Source organism: Opisthorchis viverrini (genome assembly GCF_000715545.1).
Source record: "Opisthorchis viverrini unplaced genomic scaffold opera_v5_117, whole genome shotgun sequence".
NCBI lineage: Eukaryota > Metazoa > Platyhelminthes > Trematoda > Opisthorchiida > Opisthorchiidae > Opisthorchis > Opisthorchis viverrini.
In genome coordinates this window covers 552860-568017 of record NW_008751771.1, presented here as the reverse complement: position 1 = coordinate 568017, position 15158 = coordinate 552860, and the positions used below count along the sequence as shown (strand labels likewise).

General features: G+C 46.5%; 2 protein-coding genes across 2 annotated transcripts in view; one reads left to right on the top strand and one right to left on the bottom strand.

Moving 5' to 3' along the window:
- Positions 1–10117: 10117 nt before the first annotated feature.
- Positions 10118–15158, top strand: part of T265_05843 (hypothetical protein) — a gene marked incomplete at both ends in the record, with an annotated part of 30584 nt that continues 25543 nt past the window's right edge. Inside the window, 2 exons of the mRNA XM_009170964.1 lie at positions 10118–10646; positions 14342–15082. Coding sequence (XP_009169228.1) covers positions 10485–10646; positions 14342–15082 — 903 coding nt within the window. The remainder of the gene's footprint in view (positions 10647–14341; positions 15083–15158) is intronic.
- T265_05842 (hypothetical protein) overlaps positions 10340–15158 on the bottom strand; it is a gene marked incomplete at both ends in the record, with an annotated part of 16455 nt that continues 11636 nt past the window's right edge. The window contains one exon of the mRNA XM_009170963.1: positions 10340–10378. Within this exon, the coding sequence (XP_009169227.1) occupies positions 10340–10378 (39 nt within the window). The remainder of the gene's footprint in view (positions 10379–15158) is intronic.

The following is a 15158-nucleotide window of genomic DNA, read 5'->3' as shown; positions in this document are numbered from 1 at the left end:
AATGGTTAGCGACCTATGGGTGGGCTATAATCCAAAAAGCAAGTTTCTACAACACCTGACCTTGAAATTTCGGTTTCGCGGATACGAAATGCTCCAACCTACAAAAATTGTCACCCGTTTTGATTGGTGGCATCTTGTGCGTGGGAGGCAGACTTAGTTATTCGAACTATAGTCAGTCAGTAAAACATCCAGCTCTTTGGAGCCGACATCCTGTCACTGCCTTGACCATACGTCACCTTCATGAAATATAAGGGCACTGTGGAATAGGGCAGGTCTTTGCCTCTATTCGACAACGATATTTGATTATCAACGGGACAGGCGCCGTCAAACGAGAGATTGGTGCGTGCTCTTTATGCAGGCTCCGGTTCGCACAGCGCGGTACACAAATAATGGCTCCATTACTGGGAGACAGAGTAGGAGTAGGTTGGTGCCTGCTCGAGTGCGTGGAAGTGGACTACTTCGGACCTTTTAAGACCAAACGCGGCTGTTCGCAAGAAAAACGCTATGGTTCTATCTTTAGCTGTCTGAAGATTAGCTTGAAAATGACAGGTAACCTGTCGACCGATTCATTCCTACAATGTTTGGTATGCTCCGTTGGTAGACGTGGCAAGCCCACCGATATTTACGGTGATAATGGTACGAACTTTGTTGGTGCGCTAACGGAATTTCGGGATGATATAAAGCGGTGCGGTCCGGGTAAAATATCAGACTGGCTTTCGATTATGGATATACAGTGGCACTTCAATCCATCAGCAGCTAGCCATCGCAGTGGTGTGTGGGAGCGTATAGTCAGGTCGGTAGGACGTCCATGTAGGGAACAATGTTTGACCAATGAACAACTAAACACGCTTCTTATACGGGCGGAATGGATTCTAACTAACCGACCTATAGCCCCGCCTTCACCAGCCAGCAACGAGTTGGAGCCGTTTGCTCCAAACAGTTTGTTGCTCATGCGGTGCTGTCTTGCGGCAACCGGTCGCGACGGTTTGGCCCCGCGAACCGGTTGCAAACAGGTCATTCATCTCGCTGGCGTGTTCTGTCGTCGTTGGATAAGGGAATGTCTACCAACGTTGCAGGTGCGTACTAAGTGGCTCAGAGCAACTCAAGAACAGAAACGAGAAGACTTGGTTCTGGTCTCTGGTGAGGACCTGCCTCGTGAGAAATGGCCTCTAGGGGTAGTGGATGGTTGAGAGGCGAACCCAGATGGTTTAGTAAGAACCCTGTATGTTAGAACGGCGGGCGGCGTTCTTAAGGGAGATATTAGAAAGGTGTGCTTACTGGAGGGACGCGAATAGGCTTGTACCCCATCGAAGTCGGCACTTGTGGCAGGAGTGCACTCGGACCATTCATGTCGGTGGCTGATGGGGTACCTTAGAATGGAGCTAAACGTAGGTAGTAGGCAAGAACCAGGGCGCCCGCTGAATCAACGTGGAGAATTTGGCGGGCGGTGCATCATCCGTTATGTTGACAACGAAATTCCCCACGTTTATTATGTCCCCATTTGTAACCCCCGCGCCACTTTTCTGTTTAGTGTGTATATATGAACTGACGTTTGTTTGTCCTTACCACTTCACCCATTTGGCCTTGAGGTCATCCGGTCATTTGTATCTGACTTTGCGCGTGTGACTGTCGCACGTTGGAGCCTGTTTGCTCCCTTGCTTTGCACTTTTAAGTCCAAGTGGACTGTTTGTTTTGGACGCGTATCTACCGTCGAGGTTTGTACAAATTGTGAATTCCTCTTACCTTGATAGTACCGTATAGAAACCTAGCTCCGACTTTGTTTTGCCTAACCGGAGGTTCTGGTATTACGCGTCACTCGAAGATACCGTTCAACCGTTACGGCATGCTTATTACATGCAAAGTGACCGCATTTGCTGGGACCGGTACAATCCAGGACAATTGGCATGAGGTCCAGCTAGTTGAAAGATCAAACCGGCTGATGTGAACTAAAATCGAGAACCATTGCTGGCCTTGAGTGATTTAGGGTGGTTGGAATGATGGCCAGAATAGGAAGCAAAGATAGAAATGGAGATATGATAATAGCAGGAAGAGGCAAATGACAAGTTACGTCTCAAATATGGTTTAACCTGAAACTGAGTCGACACCTTGGTGCCACTGTTGTAGGGAAGTCAGTGCAAGGGACAGATTCGATGAAGACACAGTGCTAATGTACAGGGCCAAACAAACACCGTATATGCAATTGAACTTGTGGAAGAGGCAAACCAAAATTGCAGCAGAAAACCAGGTTGGTTAAATCCCGATGAAAGTTCCATTGGGTTAGAATGATGTCGCCCTAGAGGCATTTGAGGCCAAGTGTCAATTCTCCAGTTCGCAAATATGACTACTTGTGTCAATCTTCTCGTCCAGGCTGCAGGCTTCTCAATCAGGGTGCCACGGAAATGCTTATCCCTTGTCAGATTATAGAAACCTTAAGGACCGTTAAGGGGCTGCCCAGAAACCGAAATACGTGTACACATACTACAATTTTAACTCGCCGCTCTCAGTCTGCCGTGGACTTTCAAAGAATATCTTGATCAGAATTTCACTACAAAAAATACTCGGATGGATTACATAGATTTCTATGGATTTTTTAGGACGCACACCAAAGCACTCCCAGCTGGCCAACTGCATGATGGCGTGAAGCATTCTGGTACTGGCATACCAAAAAATTGCCGCGACCAAATGCATGATCGAAGCACCTAAAACTCTCCATACGGCGGACAACGACTATTTGCACAATAATAGTCGTGAAGATGCAGTCAGTTCAGAAGGCAGCAGTGAAGGTCTGTGGCATAGTTTGATGGTGGCATTTCGTTGTCAGTGACGCGGTTATGGCGTCACCCTAATCCATACGAACACACGAACTCCTCAGAAAGCGAGTTTCTGCGGCTCGTTTTCAGTAGATGCACCCTAATCTGTGGCACCATCTTCACGTCAATCGCCACACGGATGCTATACAGGTCGCATTTTCTTTCCTAAAGTCAGGAGCTCGAAAGCGCTTACCAGATGGCACATTTTTTGACTGTCATCTGTCACCCACTCGAGACGGTAATTGCAACTATAAACACATCTTCCTCCTGACCTAAAAAATCTAAAAAATCTCACCCGGTAAACATTCCGTTTGGAAGGTGTTCCTAGTACCCCGCTGCAATTTTGGTTTGACCCCTTCCAAAAGTTCAATTTCATTTACGGTGTTCGGTTGGCCCGATGCACCGGCAGTATTTCTTCATCAAGCCTATCCTTTACACCTGAACTCCCCATAGCGGTGACACCAGAAGAAACCTGCCGTTTATCCCAACTTTGAATTCCCCCATCGCCGTCTCCGTTTTTGATTTTAGTGTACCTGTCCATTAACTCCTCAACCGCTCAACCACTTGTGGCCAGCAATGACGTTCGGCCCTAGTTCATGTCGACCGGCTTCAGCATTCAGCTGCTCGTACCTCGTGCCTACTGTCCTTTTTTGGTTCTCGCAACCTTGCCGGCTTTTCCGTAATGGATATTTCTTGTTGGTTGTATCTTACTCGATTTGTTGCCGCCTGCGGTGTTTAGGTTGGATCGACTGGATCGTGCCTAAGTTGATATGTTCTCTACTAATTTAACGGTGGAATGCGAGTAATGTTTTATCGTAACCTCCTTTGCGTCTTTTGAACGTGGGATTTTTTACGGAATTGGCGGAAATGCGAGTAGTATATTTTCTCGTAAATCCGCTTCGCGTCTCTTAAAAAGTGAAATCAATTACGGAATTTGTGGAGTTGCTTTTTAGTATTCGCTTGGATTATGAATATCCAGGAAATTTCAGGAAGGCGCGTTCAAGAAGACGGGTGTACAGTTTTTATAAGATGCATGCATGTGAGAGATTTGCTTCCCTGTCCAATAGTCTCTGAAGGTTCAGTTAAAATTTTCTAGTAAAGACTTCGCAGTGAAGGCCTTGTTTCGTTTACTAGTAGAGAAAGGGGGCTATCAATATTATTTTTGATAGTCAGCGGTATATTACGCTGGCACGCTCCACCGGGTGGGTGGATAAATTTGCTACTCTATTCCGTGGGCTAGCATCTGCTGATAATCGTATTCGCAAATCAGAAATCTCGGCAATTGCTCCAACAATTCTACTTTCTCGATAACTCTGCAGTCCCTTTGCTGAATCGTGGCGGTTTACAAAGCGGGTAGGTGCCACAACAGCACGAACTATGCAGTGGCGATGCAAGGGCCATCCCTGTGGGTGATCCCACTTCCAGATATGCACAATTAGCCGGTGGATAATACAGCGTCACGAAATAGCTGCAGGTATCATTCATATTACAAATATGACGCTCTACAGGTGGTGGCTACTACAAAACGGTCACCATGATGACGGTAGTCGTTGTCACTCACTGTGTGTCCGTGTCTATGTGCGACGATGATTATGGGGCTGCACCTATGCACGGTAGTCTAATCCAATGACCAACGACGACCCCTTATACTCATAACTCTACACGTTGTCACTCAGCTCCAATACCTATTGTAACGGCTTGGCCCACGTCAATGCGGACGCTGATTAGGAGACCTCGCCTATGCACAGTAACATAATCCAATGGCCAAGGACGTTCTTTCATACCCATAACTATATGTGATGCCGCTTGTCTTTGCTAAATATAATAGACACCAGGCTAGCCAGTATCCATGCGGACCGGTAAAAATAGGGTCTCAACTACACGTGAGAGCCTAATCTGACGGCCTATCATACTCATTGCTGCGCTCGATGCCGCCTTACTTGGATACTTATCGTACCTGCTAAGTCCGTGTCCGCATGCTGAATTGATTAACCGGTAACCTAATCTACCCTTATCTATCGTGCTCGTAACTGTACTCCTGATCGCTTATATTTGCTGCTTATGATAAATACCGGGACGGTATTATACGAACCGATGAATACGAGGCCTAAACTATGCACATATACCTAATCTAATGGAGAACGACGAAACTCTAGCCCGTAACTGTACGTGATATCGCTTATAATGACTACTTTTTGAAACTGCTAGGCCAATGCCTATATGCGACGCTGATTACTAAGCATCAACTATGCGTGATATTCTAATCTGACGGTCAACGATGGTCCGTCATACTCGCAGTCGTAGTCGATATCGCCTACCTTCACCACTTATCGTAATTCCTAGGCCTTTGTTAATGCGCGACGCTGAATATGAGGCTTCAGTTACGCCCAGTAGTCAGTTCAATGGCCAACGACGGCCAGCCATGCTCTTAAATGTACTCATTCCATCTTCCAAGGTTGCTTAAAGTAATGGCCGGGCCCATGCACATGCTCTTAGCTGGCCATAATATCCCAACTATGCATAATTGACTAATCCAAGAAACAACGGCGGTCCGTCAAATCCATGCGTTGTCCACCTGCCAACTCATGCTTAAAAAATACACATCTACCTTTACGGAATCATTTTCTGTGTATTGGCTGCATCGGTATAAACATGGCATGTGGTCAATCCGGTTCTCAGTTTTACACTCGACAGGGTTTCTGAAAAAATATATAATCAATTACGACTCGTAAACATCTTCTGATATATCATTTAAAACACAATTAAACAGAGTTGTAGTGGCTAACTCACAAAGTGCTTAACAAACACATCTGTTCACAATTCCCGGTCGGTGTCCGCGCTGAACCTGAAAACCTACTGCTATTAAGGTAAACTCGCTACTTGCTCAATTGGTCCAATTGGCAACAACGAAAGTGCAGCGTGTACATCGATGATTCGATGGCTGGATTTGGCAACCATATGCATTATTGGGCGCAGCGAAGTTAAAGCTAAAGAGGGGTGTATACTTGTCAGTCGCAAGAACAAGTGGTGTGGACTTGAGCCCTAGGATCCAAAGGCCACATGCGTCCTAAACCGTGCACCCATGGATGCAGCGTAGTGAATATCTAGTGAGTGGACGGGTGCTTTGTGTCAAATCCGCCCGTTTAGAGCCAAGAACTCTAAGTTCATTCGATTTCTTCTCTCTGAGACCGATAACACATAGCTTACTAAAATCGAGAGCTTGGTCTTCCTCAACAAAACCCGTATCCATCACACACAGATCAGGTCTCACAGCCATACAACAGAACAACAGAACAGAACTGCAGCCCGATACACGAATTACTTGATATTCACGGATTTATCACCTTGACGCCATAGGCGTTTCAAGTTGGAAAACGCGACCCGGGTATTGAAGGTTCGTGCATTGACCTCACCGGTCACTTTTGAATCAAAAATAATACGACGTCGTATGTATATGTAACGCTGCACCACCTCCCCAGCGAGATCCGAAAAATACCTGGGATCTTATGTAGGTTTTTGTTCTACCTCTTAGGATTCCCTCGGCTAACCAAAAATATGATGAATTCCTTGGCTTCGGCGGAACGCTTACCGCAACGACAGAAGACTTTTTTAACACAGGTCGCGAATGGCCGTTCTAAGTTGAGTTTGCATAGACGTAAGGAGCGCAACTATTGCCTAAGTCTGTTTTAGATTATTTTCCAATCCAATACGTAGGAAAAAGCGCAAAGAAACAAGCTTCCACACGAAATTTTGGCGCCATTTTCGTATAGACAAAACAAGAAGCCACCAGCAGCTAATAAAATACAAATTCCGCGCACACAGTAGACTCAGAATTCGTTTAAACAACTTGTGATAAAACTGCGACCGCATGAGGGAGATCTTAAGTGCCCGAATAATTACCATCATATGGTAAAGCTTTATGTTAATGTTTCCGAGACATTTTGGGTGTGTCTCGGGCGTGGCGCTGCAGGGTCACGAATACTTTCTTTTCGTTTGGAGGACCGCGTGAGTGTAGATCGAAGACAAGCCAGCTTGAATTTATAATGGTTGCACGAAGCTTTTGGACAAAAACAGTTGATGTTTGAAGCTTGGAAAGAGTGAGAATGAGAAAGGAATTGGACGACAGCGGTAGAGTTCGGTTAGTCTTAGAGGCGTCATACAAGACGGTGTCAATTTACAGAAAGATTGAAGATGAAGACAGCAAGCTGAATGAACCCAGGAAAGGGTGGATTTGTTTGCTGACCCGGAAACCAAGTACTAGCTGGTCTAGAGAAGACGCCCAATTTTGGGAAGGTAAGGACATTGTCGGTGAGGTGTGTAGCAGGGGCTCGGATGCATTGCGGTACTTTTAAGCCTATAAAAGAACCCGAATACAGGGTCTCCGCTGTGCAAAGAGAGGGAGAGTGTTTAGATAATAAGAGAGGCAGAGAAACGGGGGCGGGTACAAGCAACAAAGATAACAGAGCAACTGTTCACTGAATTATCAAGTTCAAAGTTCAGCTATCTATGAGGTAACTTGCCGCATTGAGTTCTGGTTATTACGTTTCCAATAGTTTCAAAAATTCAGCTCGAGTAAACTTCAACGGCCAACAGGTTTGAGTACCATATATTCTCTCCAGCAGTCAGTTGTGTCACTCAGAGTCAGGCGCAAATTCCGAAGCGTCATCTCGTCCAAATTGTAGATTTTTTTAAAAAAAGAATGCGGTAATATGAACACAACAATGAAGCAATAAAATTGCACAAACCGCAAATCGTGGGATTACGCTTGCTTCTTGCTGCTAATTCATAAAGGAATCCCAAAGTCCATACTGACTGGAGGCACTGTGGCCAAAAACTAGCTGACATCGCATGTCGATTTAGGCAAAATGGGCGAGTGCAAGGTCAAAAAGCTGTTTATTATCAAGCTGATAACAAGAAATGTGAAACAACAAAGACGGGATCACGTTAAAAACAATGCGAATTGAAAACTAAACAGTACCCTCCTGCATCCAAAGTCTTTGCAACATCCATAAGTACACGTTTGTATGTCTAAGGTTTTTGAGATGAAGTAGAGACGCTCTTGCTCCAAATGCACCCCTCTAGCCTCTATTTTGTGTGCGTCCAACAATGCTGAAGATCGCTGAATTTCGACGTTGCCACCTCAGCATAGACACTAATCTTTCATTGCCAACAACTGAGATAAATGAGAAAATGGAAAATTTTCCCTTGTAACATTAAGAATTTTCAGTGTCTCTGTAGAGGAATAGCTGTTTGTGGGAGACGAAAAACGAAGCGACAGCCTCTTCCCTTTGTACACAATTGCATTGAGTAAATAGAAGCAGGCCACCAAAGATGGTTTTATAATTTCCCGGCACAAACGTAACAGAACGACACAGCATACGGTTATTACGATGAAAGGCCGCTGCTGGTCACTGAAGAAGAAACTTATTTTACTGTTGGTGTGCTTTCTACTGAAAGGATTCTCCACCAAATTCTTCTTTTGCGCAATTCTTTGGAGGACGATGTGTTTTTCTCTAATATTTGCTCATACATGAGGATGAGCGTAAATTCACTCAGATGCCTAGCGGTGGGCATTTCGGTTCCCCTTGGTCACGTTTGAGGCTTTGGCTGACGGACTCATGGGCGACAACTATGTCCACATTCTAGGAGGCCATTTTTGGGGGAGTTGAGTTGGAGCTTGGCGGTTCCACATTCTAAGAGTTTGTTCGATTCTCGCAGCATTCCCCGATGCCGAGGTCAACGCAGGTTGGTTTGTCGGTAGGCATCGACGCTTGTCTCCGCACGTCTGACACAGCCCAGCTCAGAAGTTGAGAGGTATGTGGAATTCACTGCTGCAACTTTTATAGTCTCTTGTGGAAAGAAACGTTGATAGCTCTACATTGGGCGCTGCATCCACGTGAGGCTTGCCTCCTCCCGAGAATTGCTGCCTTTGGTAGTCGTGGGGTCTGTGGTAGTTGCGTAGAAAGTACTATCCAGAGTCGCGGTCGGTTGCGTCGACGCGCTACCAGGAGCACAAGAAACTATACATACAATGGGTTAGGCCATAGGGTTGCGGCTGGCTGAACTGGGGTCAAGTGGGAGCTTGTTTCACACCTCTTCCCTAGAATTGCTGTGGCCCAGCTTTCGCGCCTTTAGAGGGCGATCCTCAGATAGACGGCTGATCGCTTTGTGGGTTTTTGAATTCTGACAGCCGGCAGATGGGGAAGAAAGTGAGCCCAGAAGCCGAAATTTTTGCTTGCTCTCCTTCTGGCACAATCGATCTGCGTGGAGCGATTCGTGGCCAGGCTTTGTCGGCACACTACGAAGGTGCGAATGAGCCTGCTTAGTTGGCTTGATTTTTTTGATTGCCACATCCGAGGGCTGGAGGACCTTCTTCGCAGCCAGTGGTCCGGGATGAATAGTGTAAGGCATTCGTTCGGTGAAGAAATTTCTTTACCAGCTTTCGTCCAGGTGTCTGCCTTCTTTGTGTTTGTATCATCCGGAGAAAGAAGGGCCCGTTTAGCGTCGAATATCCCGATTGAAGCGAAACATTTCCGCTGGTCCTTGTGATTCAGACGTAGAGATTTGGTTTCGTTTTCGATGGCTTTGTTCTTAGTCACTGAATGCGTTGCACCCTAATGTCGAGGCACTTCGCGCACTCTAACGGGTCAGGAGAGTTTACCTGGACGTTCTGTAAACCGAGGCATTTAAGGTGCCTCCACGCCTCGCGGAAATGGCACTGCATACCGCGTCTTACATTCGGTGGACAGTAATTTCGCCCACATCTGTTTCGTTCCACCGATGCAGCCATCGAGGAGCCCTATTGATTGGTGCCATGATTGAAAATGAGTGCAAAATAGGAAGTGAGTGCAAAATAAAACAGATTATCACGCGGATGCTATGTTAGAGTGAGACAAGTAAAAAATGACGCGTATTTACTCTTTAAATAGGTCGAACAATGAAATAATTCATTCACAAATGTGCACGAGGTAAAAACGAAATAAATTTCGAAGGAACCGCGCTTGTAAAACCTATGGATAAACTCTGAGTTCAATGGTTTCATATCTTTCCACTCTGGAAGGTAAAGTGTTTCAATGGCTTTCCGTAATGAATCGATGATAGGAACCTGCGTTTTCGTCAGGTCTTTTACTCGCTTCTATTCCTCAACGGCGGCTAACTCGATCGCCTCGGACAGTGCGTTCTCCGCCGTCGGTCTCCGAATCGGTTTGCGTGAAAGGGTTCATCATCTCCGCTTATCAACCATGGCGGCTGAGGAGAAAGAAGTCGTACGTTACATGTCCTAACCAGATAACTTTGGCCAACAGTGCCCGCTGTGTATGGAACCTATGGAAGCAGATGACCTTGCGTTTTACCCTTGCGACTGCCGCTATCAAGTACGCATTCAAGCTCCATAGATTTATGTATAGGTTTGTCGGTTTTGTTGGGCAAAGATTATCAATGAGGAAAATGGGCTGTGCCCAGCCTGCCGCAAAGAGTACAACTCAGAAAAGCCAGCACTTTATAAACCCGTATCTGAGGCTGAGTGAGTATTAATTCGCATCACGCGTAATTGTTCCAGAGATGCAAAACTGAAGGCAAATAGAAAGCGAAAGGAGAACTTGAAAAAAACGAAGCTGAGTGCCGAAATGCTAAAACTATTACCGGAACTAAGGTTTGTGTGCATTGACCTGTGTCATGTTTCGAAGGGTGGTGCAACCGAACCTGATATTTGTTGTTGGCCTTCCGGCGTGGATCTGTAAAGACAAGGAAGTACTGAAGGGTTCAGAATACTTTGGGCGGTATGGAAAGGTTTTCAAGGTGGAAATTAACCAAAATCAGACGTTTGGTGGCCCACAGGTCAGTTACCGTCGTGTAATATGTTCCTACACTGACAGTTCGCTCTTTAATTGCATTCGTTCGATTGGTTTGTGGTGGATACTTTCTTGCCACTAGGCACCATCGTTTGCGTTATTTGCGTCGCATAATGTCAATGACGAGACGAAGACTCCGTGACGACGGATCACGGACCTCTCGGAAGTCTCATGCAGACATCAAGACATGGATACAGGCGGATAGATTCCGCCACGGAGGATAGCTCGGGCGCTGGTCTGAGTGGTGTTACTAACATCCAGACTACTCTAGCGTCATTTTCACTTTTCATGTGCCTTCCGCTTCAGCACCATTGGTTTGTCGTAGAGTGCCCCATCATCGTTACACTTGGGTTACGCCCCTACGGCGTCCACATAAACGGTGTCACTGATTAATTTAGAGCTAAGATACCTCTGTAGATGGTGTCCACTACGTTTCTAATACGTTATCAACATGAGAATCGAGCTCTGACTCCACCCGAAAGAGTCCTATTTAGCATGTACAGCACGTGATGCCCATTACAGTTTGTACCGGATGCCTTCCTCGGTTGTCCGTTTCTGAACAACTTGCAGCCTCCTTGGCACCAACCCACGCACCAGGTCGGCTGTTCAGCTTACCATCGTCATCGCCATCAGAGACGTGGACATCACTGTTGACACTGATTCTTTACTACTGTACAACCACTAAGTTTCTAATTATAGCTAAAGTGTTAGAGTGAAAAGATAAAAGGAGAGAGGGGACCTCGTTGTGACATAACACAAGCATTATGAGATGTCTATAGCTCAAACCGCTGTCAGATAACCTGCAAGGAAACTGGCGGCACGAGCAACATTGACATTGACCAGCCAAGCGCAGGTGTCGCGGGGACCTTATCTTGGAAGACGGAACGCACCGGCAACAAACTACCCCTAATCTCGTTCACACCCTTATGCCAAGTCATGCGTTGTCCATCTCCTGGCTTGCGTCATTCTCAGAGACGGGAGTCGCGTTTTCCTCGGCAGACAGTGATTCGGCATGGCCGAGCTACCGCAGTCAATTCCGTTGAATGTTTTCCGCGGATGAAGTGCCGATTGCATAATCAAACGCCCTATTTCTATTCACTTCGTCACGACGTCGTCTTCATTTATTCGCGGAGACTATATATCGCAACCGTACAATAATAAGGGTCTTGCTGTAGCCTGACGCATGCCACCCTTGAGACAGTTATATCCTGTTTTGACGCCGCAAGTGACGTAAATTGGCAAACGTGATTCAGGACTCAAAGATTCGCTCACTGACTTCATCAGGCATACTTCCGTCAGAGCTAATACAACTTTTGAGGTACGTGGAATTCTCCCTCCTTTAATCGTAAGGGGTATCTTCAGATACTGAACAGTGCAATTGGATGACGCAAGACACATGCCAAAGGGTAGTGTGGTGGTGGCCAGTTTATTCAGCAGGGCTTGTGCTGCACCTTCGTCTTCAAAGATGAGTGCGATGTTGTCTGCATACTCCAGTTGAACAGGATTTTCACCAGCAACGATTTGAATACCAGGGTTTCAGGGACTTTCCGGCATTCGCCTCATTGTGAAGTATCGGTGCTGAATACATTGTCATCACGATAATAATGATGGTCGCCTCAATGTTCCACCAATGAGAAAGTTGAGCAAGAACTGACAAAGTGAACATCCCTGTCGGACACCACTTTTATGCAGAAAGGCTCTTGGAAAGCTCATCGTGCACTTGTACATGCCCGGAAGTATACGAATATAGGGATCGGGTTATTTTAACAAACTTTAGGAGCATACCCTGTAGACAAAGTGCTTTTAACAGTGCTTTTGACAAAATCGAACACACCCCTGAAGTCAAGAGTTGATCGTCTGTTGATATGGCGTTGCTCTTCCACCTGACAGTTTAATGGTGTCGACCAACTTTTACCCGGGTCGGGGATTCGCGTGTTTGTAAGACGATGGGCATTCGGTGACGCTGGAAACCTTGTTACAACGGCAGTACGCACTGTGAGTCCCTTTTTGTAGATAAGTACTATTATCGATGCAACCAGTTGTCTGGGATGATCTCTTTCTCCAAGATAGACGAATAAGGCTAGGGGGCACTGCCTACCATCCCTGGATAAAGTAGATGGAAGGTTTGCACGGACAGTCAGTTTCACCTGGCATCGGATAATGCGTTGAGCTGTGGTTGCTGCCAGGAGGAATTTGTCGCTGGGCCTCCAGCAAAACCATGGTGCGATGCTTCGATGTGGTTATCTGATCTGTACCACGAACAAATGTTCCATTTTCCAGTAGCAATTTGGATATCTGTTTCGAGTGGTCGTTAATATCCAACACGCAATCATCCGGGCATATATTGGAGTAGCCAATTCTGATGAGTTCTTTTGATTTTTCGTTCCACTAGCTTAATGGCCGAGCGAGGTGTGCGCGCTTGCCTAGACCCGAGAAGCAACAGCGGGCAAGTACACTGTCGGAGTCCACGCTCAAGCCTCAGAAGGAGCTGCAGGCAGTAATGGACCTTCACCACCGGTAACTAACGGTGACATTCAACCCAAGACAACCGTTGAGTTGGGTCTCAGTAGCAGTTAGGTGGCCTACTTCATTCATGTCACCAGCAGCCAGAATGATGTCTGAGCATTTAGCCGATTGTGGAAGAGCGCCTGAAGCGCCATAGAACTTGTCTTTACGAATTCAGAAATGCACTCCGTAAACCAGGAGCGATCAAGCTCACTTTCTCGAGATTCTTTCACGTTGCCAAACGAATCGCGCACTGAGGCGAATATCAACGGTCATCTATCATGAAGGTAAGATTTCTTGAGAAAAAATCCCAGGTTGCTCGGAGCCTATTAAGGCCCTAAAGCTCCACGAAAATATCAGTAGGGAAGCCGTCAAGCATCCGGTTAAGAAAGTTTCCAATTAGACGCTGAAGCGGTCAATCAGTTCGGTAACGACCGGTGGTGACGATTGTTCGTTTATTTCACAGAAGTAGCGCCTACCAATCGCCCAAAGCCGATCCACCAGCTTGGAATTGAGGGTCAGAGGTGCGCTTTTAATTACGCGACGCTCCTTGTAATTTTTGCAACCGCTTGCAAAGCACGTTGTTGCAACAGCAACAAAGCTGTTATGTTCCTTTGTGGTGAGTCTTTCCAACACTAAGGTACTGGAGCGAGCACCCATGTGAATACGACAATCACTGCTAAGGCATTGAGGGGAATTATGCAACAACTAAATTAGTTTGAAGTGACACAGTTGCGACTGATGGAAACCTTGACGCAGGCGTCAACTTTCTCTCTAGTCCCAAGTTCCTTCCCTTCGATCGCCAACATCGTCACGGAGTTCCACTATGAGCTTTATTTCGGATTAATCGATTCGTTACTAAGAGCAACGTTACTCAAGCAGAAAATGGTGCCTGACGAGCGCGGTAATTTCCAAAAAAAAGCCGCCGCACCAGAACACACTTTATTCCAACTTTACCCTGCCAAACACACGAGACTCCAGCTTCGGCGAAAGCGTGCAGCAACTCAGAAATGTTCTGTGAGCGTTCGTCCTTGTATAACGTTGGCTATCAGTATATGGAAAACTACACTTAGGCCGATAGAGTTAGTCTTTAATGTGAACGACCCAAACTGTCTACCATGACGGAAGACCAGTTCAGGTGTCTAATTTTCCTACGCGACCTCCGATCACATTCAGAACGAGGCTATTGAACAAGATCTGACGATTTCCCGAACTAACGCTGCAGGTCATTACTCACGAGCGCCAGCGTCTCTTGAATTTCAAACACGACACGACCATGTTGGAGCGACCGGTATCCATCCTGCTTTCAGTATTGCCAGCGGCAGCCAGTACGGCAGCGGGACATCGGTGTTATTAGCTGATGTCATGCTGTGTGCTGATCGCAGGCTGTTTTTATGCAGTACGAACTTCCGAAATAGCCGAAGTCATCTGGCCACTTGGTGTCCTCCAACAACAGGCCGGCCACAAACTCAAATCGACCACACTGACATCAGTTACCGATGGCGCGGATCCATTACTGACTGCCGGTCGTTTTGGAACACAGTTGTGGACTCTGACCACGCGCTCGTCCGGATTCGCTTCTCCCTACGTTTCCCGGGGCCGCGTAAGGTGCGGACAAATCGCATGGCAACTGAAAGACTGGCAGATCCGGATGTCAGACGAACTTACAAGAATCGTCTTCTAGAGTCTCTTCCAAGTGCTCCACCATCAGATGTGAACACATACTGGGACGAGATTGCTACCTCTTTGCATAGTGCTGGGAATTTTGCCTGTGGCACGACCCAACCAGGCGCACTCAAGCACTGGATATCAGACGGAACGGTGTCACTACTTAAATCTCGAAGAAATATCTCAGCCGGTCCCGAACATAACCGGGTGCGAAGAGTTATTAGACGTCAAGTGAAAGTGAGCTTGCAGGTAAGGTGGACACAGGAAGCCCAAGAAATGAAAAAGGCCCAGAAAGCCGGTAATGCCCTGAGATTATTTCAGTTGA